We start from the raw sequence: 22,017 nt of genomic DNA on the forward strand, positions 1-22,017 counted from the left end.
GGGAATTTAAACTTGTGAACCAGAGTGAGATGGCAACATAACCTTTCTTTATGCTGCAAAAGAGGCCTTAGGGAAACTGATAAATTTCTTGGAAAAGTCAATGGATGAGCACTTCCCCTTATTGGCTCTCCCCTGTGGCTGAGTGTCTGAGAAGGTTGAGCAAGAGTCTCCCCAGATTACCCTTTAACATTATCACATTTGGTACCCTCCATTGATTTTTTGGCAATGAACAAACCATAAACTATGCAAGCTGTCGAGATACAGCACTGATATTTGTTTCAGCGTTATGGGTTAAAATTTGAGGAAGGGAAGATCTGATGGTTGAAGCATTTCATATTTATTGCTTTTATTAAAATTATTATAGATTAATTTACAGAAAACTGAATAATACTTCCATTTCCAAAAATAAAATTCTGGAATTATTGTAAATGCTTAGTAGTGAGTTTATTTCTGTCTTCTGGTTTTTGTAAATAATCTATTGTGTAGAATTCAAAATATGCAACAGGTAGATATAGAGAATTTATGCTAAGTGGGCAACTTAAAATTTAAATGGAATCCTCAGGGTTCGTTACTGAACACACTGCTGTTCATTTTTTAAGCTTGGACATTTTTCCTCTCTTCCATCCCATTTGTTTATTGCAGGGGTTTCCAACCCTTTATTGATAGAGGAATCCCTATAACATGTTGTGAATCTCAACCACCTATCTACCCCCCCAGCACAAAATAAAAATAATTGCATACACGTACATGCATCCTGATACAGACTCTTAAGTCTGCAAACCAATACACATGTGATCTGGAGGTGAGTCCTATTGCACACAGTAGGACTTACGTTTGAGTAAGCATGCTTAGCATTATACTGTTTCCTATATTTCTGGCCCCTTTGTTCATGGTATTTTATATATTACTTTTCAGGTTGACCTTACAAATGGTGTTCAAAATATTATCACATCAATAAGCATATTTTAAAAATACAATAAAATGGAAATACAACTGTTTGTGTAAAGCAGCAGTAACGATGACAATAAAAGCAGTTCATGAAAAAAAGATGCATCTGTTTAATTTAGCATGGGCAAACATGAATGTCCTTAGTCCAGAATCTTAAAGACAATCATAATGACATCAGCTGAACAGTTCTTGAGAACAAGTTCTAAAGAGAGGACATATTTGCCAAAAAGTCCATCTCCGTGCTGGCTTATTCGTTTGATAGCTGGGATAAATCAAACTATGTGAATGGCTGATGCTTTGCATCAACACTGACTATCAATTCAGCAATAGCCCCTCAAGCAATGGTTTTTTGTGCCTGGTGGAGGAGGTGGACCAGTGCACGTATATTTAGTCCACCATAAAGTTCTTGATGGACAGTTCCCCATGCTTTCCCCCCATTCCACTGGCTTCACCAAATAGTCTTCTCTCTGTATTAGCTGATGAATGCAAACAGATTTTGTGGCTGACAAAGAGGAGTAGATAAACCAGTCCCTGGGAACCCTGAGAAGTAACGGCCTCTGTTGATATTACAGATAAACCAATGTATCTCAGTGTTGCCTCATGTTCAAGTCAGTGACCTACTCTTCTTCACATTTACCTAGAAGGGTTGTGATTTTCACTTCTCCCATCGACCCCCCTCGCACCCTTCTTGCACCGACCCCCTCGCTCTCCAGGCTTCAGCGAAAGCCTGCATTCTCCCCATAGGACGCACACACATTTCCCCTTCATTTTTGGAGGGGGAAAAGTGCATCCTATAGGGCGAAAAATATGGTACCTGGAATGCAGTTTTCTGCCTTTTGGGTGAAAAGGTTAATTCCAAGTAAAGCATTCATCAAGATAGACACAGAGTAGTTTTTAAATATGCTTGTTAGCTGGGAACTAGGTTAAAATAAAAGGCTAAATATGCTTCTCTTGACGCTGAAAAGGTCAGGCTTGAGTCGGAATTGACATTGAGAGCCTGTTGTATAGACAGCTTGTCTTGCAACAAATGGGTTGAGTAAAGCAGTAACAGTTCAGCTAAACAGATTTTTTCTCCATTTTGTTATTCTCTCCCCCTGCCTCAAAATGGGTGTGGGTGCGTGATTTATGTAGAACTTAGCACCACCGAGCATGCTGATGACTGACTTTGAAAAACATTTCTTCTTCTCAAGGTTATTGGTTAAAAAAAAAAAAAAGAATTCTCAGAAGAGGCTTTTATTATGAGGCAACCAACTTAAAGAAATGCAGTTGGGTCAAATGTCATCCTAATAACAAAGATACCATTAAATATTGGGAGGATATGGGTGTTTAAATTTATGGAGCCTGAAATTATGTGTTAAAAGTGACTGGGCAAACAACCCATTTCGGCAAATGTGATTACAGGGGCAAAAGCGACCAGCTGAGCTGAGGAGAGAAAACACGGAGCAGAGTTGGCTGGTTAGCAAATATGTCCAGTCAGTCAGGAAGCAGTCATGCCAAGGCTCAGAAGCTGGAGCCTTGGTCTAGCCTTGCTGGTGCCAGCGATGTACAGGGGTCGGTCACAAGACCTTGCTAGCTTAACTCACCCTGTCAGCTCTCTGCTCTGACTTGGGAAGCTGCTTGATGGAGGATGCTAAATTCAGCTAGCTTGGCAGTGATATTGGTTAATCCATTATTTTGCATGCTGTTAACTAAAAATGACAATTTTACAATTGTCACATGCACATAAGGAATGAAGGTTGAGGATTATAATTTTTTGCTATGAAGTACTGTACATGAAAATATTTCTGGTGAAAGGTATGCTGTTTTATTCACTGGGGAAACCAAGTGGTGTGTTGCTTTTGTTTTTTAAAAAGTGACTGAATTACAAAAAGTACATAAAGATTATATATAAGAGTGAAAGGGAAGTTGGGTGCATGAGCACAGGGAACCAGATTTCAACATGGTTTGGGAGTTTTCCACCTTGTCTAGAATTTCATCATTTCTGCAGGTGGGAACATCCCACAATAGTTAAGGTGTCCTCTCCAGAAAGGGTCTGTTTCTGGGAGGACAGCAGACTGAAGAGCATGACTCAAACTTTTAAGACAGTTGTTGTTGTTTAGTCGTTTAGTCGTGTCCGACTCTTCATGACCCCATGGACCAGAGCACGCCAGGCACTCCTGTCTTCTACTGCCTCCCGCAGTTTGGTCAAACTCATGCTGGTAGCTTCGAGAACACTGTCCAACCATCTCGTCCTCTGTCGTCCCCTTCTCCTTGTGCCCTCCATCTTTCCCAACATCAGGGTCTTTTCCAGGGAGTCTTCTCTTCTCATGAGGTGGCCAAAGTATTGGAGCCTCAGCTTCATGATCTGTCCTTCCAGTGAGCACTCAGGGCTGATTTCCTTCCGAATGGATAGGTTTGATCTTCTTGCAGTCCATGGGACTCTCAAGAGTCTCCTCCAGCACCATAATTCAAAAGCATCAATTCTTCGGTGATCAGCCTTCTTTATGGTCCAGCTCTCACTTCCATACTTCACTACTGGGAAAACCATAGCTTTAAGACAGTAAGTCTACTCAAAACATTTGACACACAGGACTCAGCTCATGCCCACAGTATGGTGGCTAATACGTCAGAAACAGCAAAGGGTAAAATATCAACGGTGGCCACAACACCAATAGAAGAGGTATTGCAGTTAAAACAAATCTGCAAAGACTTAGTGGAAGAATGGCGTTTAGGGTTTCTGTCCCTTGAAGCCTTAACTTCATAGATCAAGTAAATAAGGGTATGTGGCTTTGGAAGCTCTGGATCTAGGAATTTGTCATAGTGAAAAGCTGCAGTGGTTAATCCAGTCTCAGTGGAATCTGCAGTAAAGCAAGATTATCTGAGAAGCCATGGTCAGCTGACTGTGAGATTCTAGAATTGGTGGGAGGCAATGGCATAGTGAGTTCTCTGCTAGAATGGTGGTCTGCACTTTTCCCAGACCTAGTGGTAGATCAAGCTGAGCCAGAATGGGCATATCACAGTGTTGGCCCTAAACCTAAGACAACTGCACTCCCCAAGATGACATAATCTCATTTTAAAAGTACAGGACAAATTAATGAAAGTTCCGAGAGATAAGGAGGATGTGGCACACAATGGGAAACCTGTAATGTTTTTGCAGAACCTAATTTAGGATACTTTTCTTAGATGGAAGGCAGATAAATTTTAACAGTCCAAAGTACGTAATTACGTTTCAGATAGTAGTGGTAGATGGCATGGCACATACAGCTGTGAGACACATGTAAAAATCAGGACCATATATTTAAAAATTCTGCAAATTTTACTCAGTATATTGTTGTAATTCTAAATTAATATTATTAATAATTAAATATGCATACGGCCCTTCATCTGAAGATCCCAGGGCAATTCACAACAGAAAAATATAAAATGAGAATACAAAATATATAACAGAACGAAAACAAAAACCCTCCAGAAAGTATTTATTCCATCCCAATTAAGAAGACTATTAGTATGCAAGTGTTCACATTACCCAAAACTCTTCCCCCAACCTTACATTCTTTGAAAAAAACGGACCTAGTTCTTAAAAGTGCTAAAGGGGGGGGGGGACACACCCTCCATTCCTGCTTCATTGCAGCATTCTTCTGTGTAACCCAAGATCTTAACCCTAATTATGGCTGCAATCCCGTGCACACTTTTCTGAGACAAAGCCTTGTTTTAATAGCCAACAATTCCACTTCTTATATAGGCATAGAATTGGTCTTAAAGTCTAAGAGTGTCCTAACTTCGTATTTTTCGCTCTATAAGATGCACCAGACCATAAGACGCACCTAGTTTTTGGAGGAGGAAAACAAGAAAAAAAATATTCTGAATCTCAGAAGCCAGAAAAGCAAGAGGGATCGCTGTGCAGCAAAAGCAGCGATCCCTCTTGCTGTTCTGGCTTCTGGGATAGCTGCGCAGCCTGCATTTGCTCCATAAGACGCACACACATTTCCCCTTCCTTTTTAGGAGGGAAAAAGTGAGTCTTATAGAGCAAAAAAACGGTAGTTCAGAAACACTGAAATCATCTATAATCTTAGAATGGTACCTGAGGGGATGCTGGGCCTCATTGCTATGGCTCTTCAATGTCCCTCCCCTTCCACCAAAATTTGTTTGGGCCCCCTTGCCATTATTGCACTAGTCTTGGATTTAGCATGGTAGAACCAAAATATTCTGTGTTATTTCGTTGCATTTATGTCAACCTTAAATAACCTTTATATTTGTATCTGCTGTGCCTGAAATCTTGTCATGTTTTAATACGTCAAAGCTAAGCCAATCTACGGTAGTTTTGAATACTTGGATGCTTTATTTTGTTTTCCCAGACTTTATGTCGCCTAGAAACGATCCTTTCATAATTAGTTTTCAGTAGTCTTTTCTTCTGTGTAGCATACTAGTGTTGGATAATTATCTTAGTCAAATGCCATTCACTGTGTTAAGCTTGCATTCTAAATTACACACAGCCTGTAAAATATTGGTGAGAAATTCGTGCATTTTCTTATATAGTGTGTGATATCGCTGTCAGTCTTCAGAGTCTATTATCTAATTGTCTACTGGAGCAACATGTTTTCTTATGCCTAAATATTTAAGAATAATGATTCACATTCCACCAAGCATTGAAATTACAAGCTACTTTTTAATTGACCTATCCAGTGCCCATATGTCTGAGCTCTAGGGACTTTGGAATTTAACTGACAAATTGGCTTAATTCAAGGAGAGTTTGTGTGCCTATGAAGTGTGTTTTTTAGTCTCTGTGATTTGGCAAAACTAGTCAGTGGAAAGATAAGAAACCAAAGGGGTCGTTGGAGTATTTATATAGTGAGGTGGTATTATATTCCCCTCTTTTTGTTGATTGGTTCTCATCCAGCTTATATAAGAGTACAAAATTAAATTAGTGTGTGTGTGTGCGTGCGTGTGTGCATGCATGCATGCATGCATGTATCATCAATGTGCATGGCACTTACTGAGTACAAGAGGAGAAAGGGTTCTGCCCTAAGGACCCAACATGGGAAACAGGAAGAAAAGGGAAGAGGAGGCAGGTGTAAGCAGAAAGGTCAATGGGTGGGTCTTCAGCTAAGTTTTACTCAGGTAAAGGTAAAGGGACCCCTGACCATTAGGTCCAGTCGTGGCCAACTCTGGGATTGCGGCGCGCATCTCACTTTATTGGCCGAGGGAGCCGGTGTACAGCTTCCAGGTCATGTGGCCAGCATGACTAAGCCGCTTCTGGCGAACCAGAGCAGTGCTCGGAAACGCCATTTACCTTCCCGCTGGAGTGGTACCTATTTATTTACTTGCTTTCAAACTGCTAGGTTTGCAGGAGCAGAAGCCGAGCAATGGGAGCTCATCCCGTCACGGGGATTCGAACTGCCGACCTTCTGATCGGCAAGTCCTAGGCTCTGTGGTTTAACCCACAGCGCCACCCGCGTCCCTTATTTTACTCAATTAGACCTGTTGAAATCAGTGAACTTCGCTTGCTTATGTTCATTAATTAGCCATGTTCATTAATTTCAGTGAGTCAAAATTAGTTGAATACTACCCAGTACGAGGTTGCTTCCATTGTATGCGCTCAGACTTAGTTATTGACTTAGTTACATGAAGGAGTTGAGCCAAAGGCTTCACTGGAAAGGTTAGTTTTGCATGTATTCTGCAGCTTAGTAAAGAAAAAGGCTTTCACAATAGTGCCATACTTATTTATTGAACTGATACAGATAAAAACAACCTTCCTTCTTTGGCTTTGTAAATTATTATTTTTTGTGCACAGCAGATGCAGGATAATTTAATTTTGTTGCACCTACTTTTGTCTTTGTGTTGGGTAGCCACATTGGCATAAATTCATAGTTGGGCAGTTTTATGCTGGCACAGCTTCCCAATTTGGGGCACAAGCTCATCACAGTGTCTAGCTGAATCTAGGGAGTGGCATCGCAGCATAGTACCATCAGATTGCATGTGGATATAATTTGCGTGACTACTTTTAAATTGCATACTGAAGATGGTTAATTTCTGAATTTTGAGATTATTTCTATATGTTCTGCATTGGTGATCAAGAAGTTCTAACCTATTGGAGTGAGCTGCAGATAGGACTGCATATCAGGTCTAGACCTCTAAAATGTCTTAATTTGAATCAGAGTTCAATATACAGTTCATACAGGCTAGCTGCAAAACCTAAATCAGATATCCTTGTCTTCCATTTAGCTGGCCTATGGACAGTGTTTACATTGGGAGGCGTGGGCAGCAAGCGTGCTCCTCAGCAGGAGGAGTCTTCACCTCTAGCTAATCAAAGTCTTCTGTTGCTACTTGTGCTAGCAAATCTGACTGATGCACCAGATACACCAAACCCTTACAGACAAGCTATTATGTCCTTCAAGAACACACAAGGTATGTACTATCTGTCAAGAATCAAAGAGAGAGTTGAACTTGGGAACCTTGCAGTAGAATCTTAGTTTGGTTATGGGCTTGTTGGCATTAAGAGGACCCAAAGTAGGTCATTACAGCTGCACTATCACTCTAGAAATAAATGTTGTTGGTTTTTTTAGAATTAGGGTCCTCAAATGCATGTCTGGGCTAAAGGTGGGTCCATTGTCTGAAAAGTTTGAATACTGTTGAACTAACCCTTGAAGACTCACCTCACTATGGGGAAATCACCAAATCAGTAAGATGAATCCCTTTCAAACTGTTTGTTTTCCCCCCTCCAGATAGCACTGCTCTTCCTTCACCAAATCCTCACACTTTCCAGATTAATTTTAACAGTTTATACACCACTTTGTGTGAGCAGCAAAACTCTGATCAAGCAACCCTTCTTTTGTACATCCTTCTGCATCAGAACAGCAATGTTCGAACATATATGTTGGCTCGAACAGATATGGAAAATCTGGTAAGTAATTTACTTATTCCACTGCTTTGCCGATCTAATACAGTGGTACCTCTGGTTGAGAATGGGATCCGTTCCAGAGGCCCATTCGCAACATGAAAAGAATGCAACCCGCAGCGGCGTGTCTGCGCACGTGCGGGTTGTGATTCACCACTTCTGCGCATGCACGTGACATCATTTTGCGCTTCTGTGCATGCACGAGCGGCGAAACCCGGAAGTAACCCTTTCCGGTACTTCTGGGTTGCCATGGGATGCAACCTGGAAGAACGTAACATGAAGCAGATGTAACGTGAGGTATGACTGTATTCAGCAGAGGATCTTGCTTGTGAAAAGTTTGTTCGTGTACACCATCACAGATATTCCCACTCTTGGGGGAGGAAAGTATATTTAAATTGTATGCAGAATGAATTTACTTGGCTATGGATCAACCAAGCCCTGGTATCCACATTACCCTACTTCAGTGATTAAAACACCATAGCATCCCTCAATCTTCAAAAACCCATGTGTTTGCTCGTTCCTGCAGTTTAGCCATTCATTGCTGTGAAAGAGATTGAAATAATTTGCTGGATGGGGAGAACCCTGCAGGATGTTTTTTCTTAAATGGAAGCAGCAAAACTGTCTTAAACCCATGCTGGATACTATTAATGATAAAATATCACACTCAGTCCACTTTACCTGCCAGAATGATGGAATTAGATGTATATTATTATTAGCTCTGTCAGCTCTAGAAATTTAGAATGTGATGATCCATCATAAAAGCATTGCCAAGAGTCTTGTTTATTAGGAATTGAATTTTATGTTTCCTCATAGGAGTTTATTTAACTCTCCCCCCCCCACCCCCGACTGCTTTAAAAACACATACAAACGAAAGGGAGTTAAGAATTTTTGGTCAGTTGTGTGTGTTTTCATCTTCTTTTTCTGAAGCTATTAAATTACTAACAAAATGGTTATGTAAAATCAGAGGGATCTAAAACTGTATGTATATGTTTGTTTTGGGAACTTTTGAATACTAAACTTCTCCATCCCTATTTTTCTCTCTTCAAGGTTTTGCCAATTCTTGAGATCCTTTATCATGTCGAAGAAAGGAACTCTCACCATGTTTACATGGCTCTGATAATTTTGTTAATCCTTACTGAAGATGATGGCTTCAATCGATCCATTCATGAAGTGGTAAGTTTATGAGCTATAAGAAATCAATTTAAAATATAAATGTGCTTCTGAATTTGGGTTTTTTGTTGCCAAGTTCACTCTGATGGTGGTTGTCATGTCAGCATAGCTGATTTTTATGCATTCAATTTGTTCCTAAGCGTTTGAGATTCTCTAGTCTTTTCCCATAGGTCTTAAGCCTTTTATACTGAGGCTAATCAAGAAACTCTTATTGCCCCTTGAGTCAGGTCCATTTTGGATGACAAATTTGAGAAATATAACATAACTGATTTACTTTACACAGTATATAGAGTCTAAAAGGAAGAGGTTATGTCCAGTGAGTTTTTGGCTAATCCTGCATTTTAACTCCAATTATGATGCAGTTCATGAATGTATTTCAAAATATTAGGTTGGGTTCAGACTGTTATTTCCATTTTGGCCCTACTGAAATTACTGTGAAAAGTTTGTCATGACTATCTTAAGTTTTTTTTTTATTTCAGAGGGACCTTAGGTTGGATCCATCCAACTATTTATAAGCCAATTCTTTAAACCAAATGATGGAGGCGCTCTGACCAGATCATTGAGTTTTGTTTGTCTGTTCACACTCTTCCACCCCACACTCTCCAGTTTATATGCTTATTTTGAATATTGGAGCAAACTTATCCATAATGAGAAAAATTAAAAAATTGGCAGTCTGTAGATGAAATAAAGCATAATAGCTAGGATTCGTGGAAGTACTTCAGTTCCTAGAAGAAACTTGTGGTAGACCAAAGGAACATTCCCCTCCCCCCCCTTTAAACAGCTTAATTCTCCCCACTCCCGACTATATTGCAAACTGTTTTTGAAATATCCCTCAGTTTTGAAAGTCTTTTCGTTCAGCATGGGGTGGGGATATACTTTTCTAAACATAATTTTTAAAAAAATATAAATTAAAAAATATAAATAAAAATATAAATATATGCAACAGAAATCTTTTGTAGTCATCTTAAGAGGGCCTCTAAAAAACTATGCTAATTTATTTTAGCAACTTTGAAATGCACAACTTTTGTCCTGTGGTTAAATATTGAGAAAATAAAAATAATAAAGACATTTTGCATCATAATGGGCCTCCCATCCTGTCCGTTGCACGTCTTCCTTTTATAGCCGCATTGCCTTTGCCAATCTCTGTATGTATTTTCCTTTTGTGGTATTACACCCACAATTATTTATTGATATTTAAGATTAATTTTAGTAAGTGCCATTTTATAAATTGCTGATTATATAGACACTTTCCTGGGTTCCCCCAAAGAAGCCGCAAAAGCTTTCCTGTCTGGTTAAAAGATTTTTGTTTGAAAAGAAAATGTGGTTTTGGCTTCCTTGGAAAGAAGATCAAAAATAAGAGATCTTTCTGCCATTGGCTTCAGACAAGCAGCTACCTATGCCTGTATTGAGTCCAGTTTTATTAATAATGAAAACCGCAACTGTTAAGTAAACCTAATATGACATCCGGAAGGGCAACCAAGACGTCAGTGAGCTTGTCTTTGTGTACTTCTGATCCTGAATGCACATCTCTGTATATATTGGCAGCCAGTGCAGTTCTTTCAAAATTAGTGTTATATGCTGATAGTAGGAGCTGCTGATAGGAACTGAGCTGCTATATTCTGGACTAGCTGCAACTTTCGAGTCACCTTCAAGGGCATAGAGCAGGGGTCAGCAACCTTTTTCAGCCGTGGGCCTGTCCACTGTCCCTCAGACCATCTGGTGGGCCAGACTATAATTTTTTTTAAAATGAATGAATTCCTATGCCCCACAAATAACCCAGAGATGCATTTTAAATAAAAGCACACATTCTACTCATGTAAAAGCACCAGGCAGGCCCCACAAATAACCCAGAGATGCATTTTAAATAAAAGGACATATTCTGCTTATGTAAAAACATGCTGATTCCCGGACCATCCATGAGCTGGATTGAGAAGGCGATTGGGCCGCATCCGGCCCACGGGCCTTAGGTTGCCTACCCCTGGCATAGAGCATGTTACCCTAATCCAACCTCAAGGCTACCAGCACATGGGTCAGAGTGTCAAGACTCTCTCTGTCCAGAAATAATCATAGCTGGTGAACCAGACATAGCTGGTAGTGATGTGACCACAAGGTGTAACATGATTAGATTCACTCGTAGACAATATTTCTCTATATAAAGTCTGAGCTGCTGAAAAGATTGATTTTATTTCATCATTCATTCATTCAGTTTATTTATACTGCTCAAAGCAGTTATAAAACTAGACAAAAACAACTTTGGAGTCCAACCTATATCCTTTGGTTGCATCCACTTTAAAATTGCCATGCATCAAACATGGAGATTTCTAGTCTTTTCGTTTGGGTGGTGGTGGTGGGAACCATAGTCCAGAGAACAGCACTGTTATACTTGTTTGTTTGTTTGTTTGTTTGTTTGTTTGTTTGTTTGCATTCCACCTTTTTCCCAGACCAAGACTTAAGCTGTCTTACACAAATTAAAATAACATAGATAAAATTTAACTGTAATAAAATTAAAATGATTTTAAAACAGATATATTAAATTACTGATAATAACAGGCAGTGTAAGACAATCAAATATGCTCTTTCCTTTCTTTATTTCAGATATTGAAAAATATTACTTGGTACTCAGAACGTGTATTAACAGAAATTTCCCTGGGGAGTCTCCTGATACTAGTAGTAATAAGGACTATACAGTACAACATGACACGAACAAGGGTAAGAACTGTATTTTGGGCTGATTTCACGTAGAACGGAGCTGATCAACTTTAATTGCTAATTCCTCTCCACATCCTCAGACCAGCCCTTCCTAGCACTAGAGACACAGAGACTGTTCACTTTAGTTTGGTGTTGTTATTTTAAAAGCCTTTAGGAATTCCCCCCTCTTTGTTCCTCACCTGCCATGTTTAGAAAAGGGAAGCTGCATTATTGCAAACCTTTTTTTAAAAAGTTGTATAAAATAAAAATTAAGGACTGAAGAAGAATAAAAGTTGTTCAGCTTTGTTTCTGACCAGGGTTAAATATATAGTCACACTCTAAAAATATGCAGTGACAATTCCTTAAAAGACCTAAGCATATTGAGCCATGATTGCACAAGCTGTTGCTAAGATTTTACCCCTAAAATCAGAGCACAAGTTGGGTTTGTCTTCATTGCAACTTTGCCTCCGGTAAACGGATGTTAGACTGGTGAGTGATTTCCTTTTGACAGGTCTTGCTGTATACAGAAAGGATAGTTTGATGTGTGTGTTTTTTCCCCTCCTCATCTCCAACAGGACAAATACCTTCATACAAATTGTTTGGCAGCTTTAGCCAATATGTCAGCACAGTTCCGCTCACTTCATCAGTATGCCGCTCAGAGGATCATCAGGTAAATACAAGCCTTTTACAAAATATTTAAACTAGCTTCAACCTAAATTCCGCAGGATAGATACTTGAATTTCCTATTGCTCAGGTTTGAATATTAACCCAGGTAAATTCTGTTCAGCTTCATGAAGCCTAGGTTAAATCTTAAACTGCAATACAGTGTTCTCCATTTATACTTTAGCTGCTTGCTAATGACGTCTGCCTATGCCACCAAAAATGGTTAACTACATCGAATAGGTGGCCAAAAGGCTGCTCCATAAGGGTGAATGGGGCTCTACCCCACCAGTCACAGGGCTTATCCAAATTTACCTTTTGCCCCACACTTTCTAGGCACAGGTCTCTGCTTTCCTGGTCTGTGTATGAATGGTTTTTTCCCTTGCCACTTTTGCTAGGAAAACCTGAGCTTTACCGCTGAATTGGAGCAAATGGCAATTCGAGTTTTTTCAGATTGCAGTTTGCTTTGATTCGAGCAGTAAAGAGTGGGTTTTCACAGGGAAAGCAGCAGATCTGGGGCACGCTTGGACACCTAGGAAGCCCAGACCTGTGCCTAGAAATGTGCAGCAAAGGTAAGTGTGGAAGAGCCCTGATTGTCTTCTTACTTGCATGCTGTCCAGTGGGGGGCCATACCTGTCATCTTCCTCCTCCATCTCTGTGTTGCTCTTGTAGACCACAGCAGGGAGGAGATTGGGGACAGACGGGCTAGAATTAGTTTTCTGTGGCTCCCATTGGCTCAGGCACCACCTCTTCTTGGCCTCCCTTCTGCCCTACAACTCCCAATGGGCAGCCGCTGCCACTGGCAAACACTAATATTGCCTGTTACTGCTGACACACTAGGGAAAGTGCTGTGTAATCTGTTTAGTGAATGGCATGGGACAAATAAATATACTGGTGTGTTAGACCAGTATGATTATTACAGATTCTTGTGAAGTCATGGTCCCTCAATAGCAGAGGTCGCTATGTAATATAAACAGCCTCTCCTGTATCTTGTACTTCTTTCCATTTTTGATGGCACAGCAGAACTTCTGTTTGAATCTGAGCTCTGTTGTCCCAAAATCTTCCAAATCAACAACTTCCCTGCTAGTCATTTTGCCCTCATTGTACTTTCTGGGGCTTTCCTTGGGACCAGTTGTGACCCAGAATTCCTTCAAGGATGTTTGTTACATTGCGAGCTGATCCCTTAGATTCTGTAGTTTTTCTTGTGTTTAATTTTGCTTGGTTTTAAGTGTGACTTGGGTATTATAATACTTTATTTTTCTCTTGGGAAGGTTTTTACTCTGGAAGGTGAGGACTAAATATTTAAATAAATAAGACTGCAATGCACACACACCCTTATCTGTCATGCTTGGAGCAGCGGGAGCCTCAAACAGTTCTGCCGGCATCACTTCTTTGGTGTAGAGCTGTCAGATGTTGTTGTGGTTGCTCAAGAGCAAACAGGCAAGACTCCGACCTGTCTTTTCCAGGCTTTCTTCTTAGTGCAAAACTACTTACAGTGAAGAGCGTCACAAGTTCATGTCTGGCTCAGTCGCTAGCAGAATCTGGGAGTGGGCAGTCTTTGTACCTCCCCCAGCATAACAGTTGCTTGACCCCCAACCTTCTCCTCCCCTCCCTGCGCCGAAACCTACTGTGCAGAGTGGGCACTGGCAAAGGGGTACTTCCCTCCTCTCCGGCTTGCTCAGGGTCGATGTTGAGGCTCTCCCTAGCTTCCCCTGGTCCTATCACCTCCTCCCCACTGGAGGTGGGGCTTTCCGCCTCGCCAGAGGAGGAACTGCTTCGCAAGACTTTTGGAGGTTCCCTATAACACAACTGCCCTTCCACCTCCCGCCTCTGAGCTGATGGCAGTTCCCTGACAAGAGCTCTCCATTCCGCCTGCAGGATTCCCACCAGCAGTAGCTTATATAAAGCAGATGGGGGAGGGGGTGAGCTAGCCCTCTGTATCAGACCCACTCCTGTCCCAACAGCTATGCCAAATTTCTGGGCCTCCCCACCTTCCACTCTGCCCTGTGTGTGTAGTTATGGGTGTGGTAGTGACTGAACTGCTGCCCATTTGGTTTTCAGATTGTTCTGCAATATAGTAGTCATCAAGCTTTCCAGACCTGGGGTCCATCTTCAAACCTAACCTGCATATTGAGGCACCTATTTAAATTTGTTGTTGTTGTTGTTTTTATTATATTAGTTTGTATCTCTTCCTCTCCCCTCTCCCCTTTTTATCCCTCTCTTAAAAATAAATAAATCCTGAAATAGTGATTGGGAGGAGAATGGTGCTGGCCTAGTGGTACAGCAATTACAGCCCACTTTACCTTCAAGCACAGTCTCTTGGTGGATCCTGTTTATTCTAGTTGGAGTTTAGTGCTGTAATACAGATCAGTCCATGTAAATAGATGTTTCTGACTTTCCAGATTGCTAGTTGTTTCTAGCAGCAGCTCCTGCACAAATAACCCTTACATGTTATATAAAAGTTAATTCCAATTTAATTTTGAAAGCACTTCATTTTAAGAAAATTGATGATGTGGTGACAAATACTATATTTATTTTCTAAAGCAGCCAATTCAAGAAAATGTGGCTTGGATTATTACCACAAGCATTGCCTTACTTTGAGAGTGGGCTAGGAGAGTGGGCTTTTGAGACACAGAAAATATGGTCTATAAGCTTTCAGTAGACCTGGTTGTGGAACTGAGCAGCAAGCATATTTGTAGGTAACACATGACTATGATGAATTATTTTAGGTGAAGTAAAATCAGCAAGTGCAACTTTAATTTTATTGCTTTAGGAATTCTCAACTCAAAATCTACTTAGCCGTACAGCTGACAGAGCACAGACGGCCATAATTCAAGATTCACCAGATGCTCTAGTATTTCCTTCCTTAATGTGAGAAGTAATTCAACTTCTATGGAGGCTTTTTTAAATCCTCCTATGAATACGGACTGCCAATAGTTTTAAATTATGAAGACTATTGTGGATTAAAGGTTGAACTGAGACTTGTCATTTATAGTTCAACCAGGGCCTCAGTAAAATAGAACTTTATGCCACAGAGTAATTGACACATTCTGCAGTCATTAATGTTGACAGATTTGTGTAAATCATTTCCTCACGCTCAGCTGCTAGCAGTGAAATTAGATGTAACAGATTACTTGGATGGACACTGCCGTTGAATTTAATCATTATCAGAATCATCCTTGATTATGTAAGAGTAAATAGAGTCCCAAACTATAATGCTATTCATAACATGTAGATTGCATTTCATTTTTCAATATTTAAAGAATGTGCTGATGCAGAAAGGCAGATGATTCTATAAAAGGATTATTACCTTGCTAATTGCCTTAGTATAGGCAATCATGTTCATAAGATGGCAAAACAAATAGTTTAGGACTTGGAGGTAAACTAGCTGTTCTGGTAGGTTATTTGCTTGTTTGTTTGTAAGATTTCTGATCTACCCTTCACCATAAGATCCCTGGGTGGATTACAACAATATACTAGAACAGAGCAGTATACATTTAGCAAAAGAGGCAACTCCCACAAAACAAAATAACTGTCAAATTCTGGGGTAAAGAGGTATGTCTGCAACATATAGCAAAAGCTGTGCAATGAAGATGCTCAATGCACCTTTCTGGATACATAGGATATTTTGAGAGCATATGTGTAGAAAAGTGACACATGCACACTATTGATCTTGGATCCTATTCAATGACTTAATCCAAGAATTTCCAGCTTCAGTTTTACTAGCTGAACCAGGCAGGTGCCTATATTATTTAAAAAGAGAAGAGTTATCACAGAAGCACCATATCTTAAATTTGAACCCAAGTGTAGAATGTCAATTTTGACAGTATGTTTAGGAAATTGAGATCTATCCCACTAGAAATTGAGTTCTATGCCCACTAGACACTGGGGCACATTTATTTCAGTTCTATAAAGGAGAGAATTAAGAGCTAACAGAACTTTAATTGAGGAACCTGCCTTGTTGGATAGGGGTTTGTCTCAGCTTCGCTTCGAGCCTTGGAGTGACATCACACTAGAAAGTGGAGAGCCACTTTGCTTCATTTTTCAAAGCCTCTGACATGTTGACCGCAGTGAGAAAATCAACAAATGCCTATAACATTTAAGCAAAATTGGGTGAAATTTGCAGGCACAGTAGCACCTTCTGAGGTGGTGAAGCCAGCCAAACCTCTGGCAAATAGGTGTACAGTGATGGAGTTATGGATAAACGAATATTTTTATCTTCTGCTCAGTTTGCCCCAAAGTTACAGAAAGTGCAAATGTGATTACGACAGAGCTGAATGTTTTGTTAGTGGGCAAGGCTCTGTGCCTGTGTCCTTGCTTTGTTGTGTGTGTTGTATGGCTCTGTGTTCTTTATTGTGTGACTGAACAGTGCAGTCCTATTCATAATTATCAGAAAGCCTACTGAGTTTAAAGGGGTTTTCTCTCAGGTAAGTGGTTAATTTAAACATGCATATATACAGTTACCAAACATTACTGTAAAACTTGCCCTGCTGCAAAAACTTTGAGGAATTATTTCAATTTTAATTAACACTATCGTTTCAATTCACTACCAGTGCTCCACCATAAGAGTGAATATTAAATATTAAAACAGTCTAAAACTAACCACAGTCACAAGATTAGGCTGCCTCCCCAAAACATACATCTCAGGTGTTAAAGGCCAGGGTAAAGATTTGCATCTTCAGCATATGACAAAAGCTGTACAATGAAGATGCCAGATTCATCTCTGTGGGGAAGGGAGTTCCACCACTTGGGAGCTGTCGCAGAGAATGCCTGCTCCCATGTTGCCACCCCTAGAAGGGGGTGGAATTACCAAGAGGTGCTGCTTAAATGAGCACAGCCGTTATGTGTGAGATAGCACCTATTCAAAGGGATGCAGAAATAATGCTTGGCGTCCTGAGAGGCATAAACGAAAGAAGCATATGCCAGTGGTATTAGTAGTAGCGTGATGACCTAGTTCAGCTGTAGTGAATCTTATAAGCTGATTAGCTACCCCGCTTCTGGGAGGTGTCACTGCAATTAGTGGAAAGTATTGTAACAAGATGAGGAGCCTATTCAGATTGAGGGCAGAAGTTTGTATTGGTGAATGATCACAGTGGAAGAAAAGGTCTCCTGAAAAAAACCAATCTACTTTAAAGGGATTCTGCATGAGTTCTTTTATATAATACCAACCACATCACCCTGCCTTTACATTGGTTACAGCATTAATGGTTCCCCTGTGAACTAAGTTCTGCTATTTAGCTGCCTTGTCAAAATGACAATTGCTTCGTGTCCTGGCGTGTGGAACATATGGAGTTAAGGTTTTAGGCTAATAACTATAGTTTCCAGCATGGAAAAACTGTTGAACCCTGGTTAAGCCTGATCGAACCTTCTGGGGATTCAGAAACAGGCACCTGGTAGGATATTAATACACTCATTATCCATCTGGTGCAAGTATCCAACTGTACTGAGTTCTATTAGATTGGTGCTGTGAGCCAGGAGGGCAGGGGGTCACAGGTTAGACAGATTGCCTAGATGGGCGGCTTACCAGCGTTGGACTTGGATAGCTACAAAACCTTGTGGAATATTTTCTGGCAAATATCTAGACTCTGAGTTCCGCATCTGGCTTTGAAATATGACAGCAACTATGACTTTGGTCTGGACCAGTTGCCAGCGCTTACTTATGCTCTCTGAAATGTATTAATGCTTAACATGCCTCTAATTATTTTTTTTGTAATTTCCATGTGCCTTAACTTTTTTTTACTTAATGGTCACCCTGGGAATGGGACTCAAAAAAGCAGGGGCAAGGAAATGCGTTGCCTACCCTAAGAGGAGCCTGATGGAGCAGGCAAATGGCCCATTCAGCCCAGCATCCTGTTCTCACAGTGGCCAGCCAGGTGCCTGTGGGAAGCCAGCAAACAGAACATGAGCACAAGAGCATTTCCCCCTCCTCTGGTTTCTATCAGCTGGTGTGTAGAGACATTTCTGCCTCCATCATGGCTAGTAGCTATCAATAGCCCTCTCCTCCGTGAATTTGTCTAATCCTCTTATAAAACCACAGGGACACGGGTGGCGCTGTGGGTTAAACCACAGAGCCTAGGACTTGCCGATCAGAAGGTCGGCGGTTCGAATCCCTGCGACGGGGTGAGCTCCGTTGCTCAGTCCCTGCTCCTGCCAACCTAGCAGTCTGAAAGCATGTCAAAGTACAAGTAGATAAATAGGTATTGCTCCGGCGGGAAGGTAAATGGTGTTTCCGTGCGCTGCTCTGGTTTGCCAGAAGCGGCTTAGTCATGCTGGCCACATGACCCGGAAGCTGTACGCTGGCTCCCTCGGCCAGTAAAGCGAGATGAGCGCCACAACCCCAGAGTCGGTCACGACTGGACCTAATGGCCAGGGGTCCCTTTACCTTATAAAACCATCCAAGTTGGTGGCCATCACTGCCTCCTGGGGCAGCGAGTTCCCTAGTTTGACTATGTGCTTCATGAAGAAGTACTTTCTTCCAACATTCAGTTTCAGTGGATGGCCATGAGTTCTAGTATTATGAGAGAGGGTGAAAAACATTTCTCTGTCCACTTTCTCCATGCCATGCATAATTTTATAAACTTCTGTCATGTCTCCTGTTACCCACCTTTCCCCTGAACTAAAAAGTCCTGAGTGCTGCAACCTTTCTTCAAAAGGGAGTCACTCCGTCCCCTTGATCATTTTGCTTGCCCTTTTCTGAACCTTTTCCAACTCAGCAATACCCTTTTTGAGGTGAGGCAACCACAGTACTCCAAAAGTGGTCACACCATAGATTTGTATAATGGTATATTTTTGTCATTGCTCCTCGGACTACTTGCGTTTTATCTTCTAAATGCTGAAATATCATTTTTTCCATTTGCACTCACTTTATCCTATTCTTGGTTCAGGACCTTTGGCTTTGCCTAATTAGAGTTAAGGTCTCTACTCAAACACACTGAGTAAGTTATTGTGGTTTGGTCCACTCTGAACAAGCTCTATTCTCTACAGTGAGGTTGTCTCTCCTCCTCTTCCATGTTTCTGTAGGTATGTAGAAACATTTGCTTTCTAAATGGTGCCATAAGGGAGAAAGCTACTCCTTTTACCAGTCTACAGAAATGAGTGCTTGTACCCAGCTAGAAGATGTGTTGGGAAGAAGTGATGGAAAGTAGATGAGACCTTGAAATGCAGAATTGTCAGATGAACAGTGGGCCCTTTGCAGAATGATCAGCCACAGCAAATACCAGTGTCTGATCAATTTGCACAGATTGTTGATTTGCAGAGGTCACTGTTAGTCTTAGTACAAACAACTGTAGAAAGCAAGTCCTTTAATTCCACTGTAGTGTTTCTGTATTACCAAACATGTGTCTAGCCAAAGGATAAAAATAATACTAAATTTTGATAATATTGTTTCCTAAGCTGCTCTGGCTACTTGCCCTCCAAATAACTGCTACATCTGGGTGATTAATTTTTTTATGTGCTTTGTTCTTGCCTGTTGATACTGTAAAAATAACTTCCCCTCAGCTCTCTTTTTACATTTCCGTAACATGGTTCAGCAGTTCTTTGTCTGGACGTAATCTATAAATCTTCTTTGGCCTTCCTTTCTATGACACTTGCTTTTTCTGGAGATACAGGTTTGATCCCGTATAATCACCTCCTTTTTTGTAAAGCCAAGACTCAAATTTTATTTTAATAGGGTTAATAGATAAGATGTTTTTCATTTCTCACTTCCTTCCTTTTTCTTTAATATCTGTAGCATTTAACATTGGCAATCTTCCATGGATAGAAGATTGGATCAATTGTTCTTACGGAATATTCTGCACATAGGTTTTTGTAACCTATAAGTATAAATTCTTTCATCTAAAATTTAATTTGTGTGCTGTTCAGTTCAAACCACAAACACTATTTAGATTTGTGTATGCCAGGTTAAATAATAGCATTCCAATGCTCTCTAATATCTGAATCTTATCTTTAAATTTGGTGATGTTTAAGGAATTTGGGTTCAGAAAAGCATAGGTTTTTGCACCTGTAGTCATTTGTTTAATATGTTACAGTGACAGTGCAATTCTGTGCTTCTCTACTTGTAAGTCCTATTGAATTCATTGATCTTTACTCTCTAGTGAGTGCATATAATATTAGTCAAATTTTGGACATTCAGGCTACAATGTCAGCATTCACGTAAGAGTATTGATAATCTCAAATTAATCTGATGAATGCCTGAAAAGAGATCTGTTTCTCCACTATTTGGACATACGCAAGTAAATGATGACAATGATACTTAGGTGATTGTTAACATCACTTATGTTTGTTTGATTTTTGAAATATCAATACTATTTGTCTGGGATTTTCAGATAATGCATGTGAGTTTGGTCATTCAGCAAAGAATGAATGGTTAGTCTTTTTTTTTGCTAAGTAATGCTGTCATATTTTCAAATGGGACTATGTATTTGTGTCTATTAATTGTGGGCGTCAGAAACACGCAAACCGGATAACAGTCATATTTAAGTTCAGAAGCCCTTGCCTGCATTGAAGCAATATTTTATTTAGGCAACTTCCTTAAATTACTCTGTGCTTCCTTCAAGCACCCTGCTATGCTCAGAGTGATAGTAACTAAACAACAATGTGTTTTTAGGACCCACATAAGCATGTGGATGATAGAGGACTCGAAAAACCTATCTTGAGCCAGAGGATTGGGGAGGGGCACATATATATTTTTTCTTTTCAAAAAGCAAGGTATTATTTAAATAGAAGCTGGGATGATTCTGCAGAATATACCCACTCACCTGCATGCTGAGTACATCTAGGAAACCATGCAAATAATTGCATGTACTAAAGGACCCAACCTGCACACAGAGGTTCGTGACAACTGTCACCAAGTTGCCAATGCCCCCTTTGGGGGAAGGTGATAGAGAAGGTCATGGTGCCACAATTGCTGGCACTATTGGATGAGACTGGTTTTCTGGATCTATTTCCATCCAGGCTCAGTCCTGGTTGCGGGTCTGATTGTGCTCTGGCGGAGCATCTTTATTAGGAGAGAAACAGGAGGAATGTGACCCTGTTTGTTCTCCTTGATCTCTCAGAAGCCTTTGTCCTGCTAGATCAGCTCTGTGAATTGGGAGCACTGTATCACAGTGGTTCTGCTCTTATCTACGGGGCTGATTGTAGAAAGTAACATTGGGTGATTGCCTTCCAGCCTCCTGAGATATGTTCCATGGGGTGCTGCAGAGTACTATATTGTACCCGGTGCTATTCAACATAGATACAAGGCTGTGGGGACTAGTCATTAGGAAATTTGGAGCATGGTGTCATCAAGTATGCAGATGACACACAGCTCTGTTTCTCTGTAACATTGAGTCAGGAGATGCTGTGCAGGTCCTGAACCAGTGCCTAGACTGAGTAATGGTCTAGATGAGTGCCAATAAACAGCAGCTGAATCCCATCAAGACAGTCTCTGTGAGTACTTCTCCGGTTCTGAGTAGATTCTGGATCGGATTGCACTCACATCTGAAAGAACAGGAGCATACCTTGAAGATACTGCTTTATTCAGCATTGTCCCTAAAGGTTCAGGGGACTTCATTCTCTAGGAGTGGCTGTGGCTGTTTCAGCTTTTATGCCAGCTATGACCATTCCTAGACAGGGATAGGTTGGTAACAGTTTTCTACACATTGCTAACTTTTAGACTTGGTTATTGTAATGTGCTTTAC

The 22,017-nt window shown here is 40.7% G+C and overlaps 1 protein-coding gene across 6 annotated transcripts in view; it reads left to right on the top strand.

Annotated features, from left to right (window-relative positions):
- Nucleotides 1-22,017, top strand: part of DYM (dymeclin) — a 169,420-nt gene that overhangs the window by 62,678 nt on the left and 84,725 nt on the right. For all 6 annotated transcript variants that reach the window (XM_081212836.1, XM_081212841.1, XM_081212837.1 and 3 more), the window contains exons 10-14: nt 7,150-7,332; nt 7,650-7,828; nt 8,870-8,995; nt 11,588-11,701; nt 12,256-12,350. In XM_081212836.1, coding sequence (XP_081068962.1) covers nt 7,150-7,332; nt 7,650-7,828; nt 8,870-8,995; nt 11,588-11,701; nt 12,256-12,350 — 697 coding nt within the window. The remainder of the gene's footprint in view (nt 1-7,149; nt 7,333-7,649; nt 7,829-8,869; nt 8,996-11,587; nt 11,702-12,255; nt 12,351-22,017) is intronic.

Source organism: Podarcis bocagei (assembly GCF_964188305.1).
Source record: "Podarcis bocagei genome assembly, chromosome: 11".
NCBI classification, from domain to species: Eukaryota; Metazoa; Chordata; class Lepidosauria; order Squamata; family Lacertidae; genus Podarcis; species Podarcis bocagei.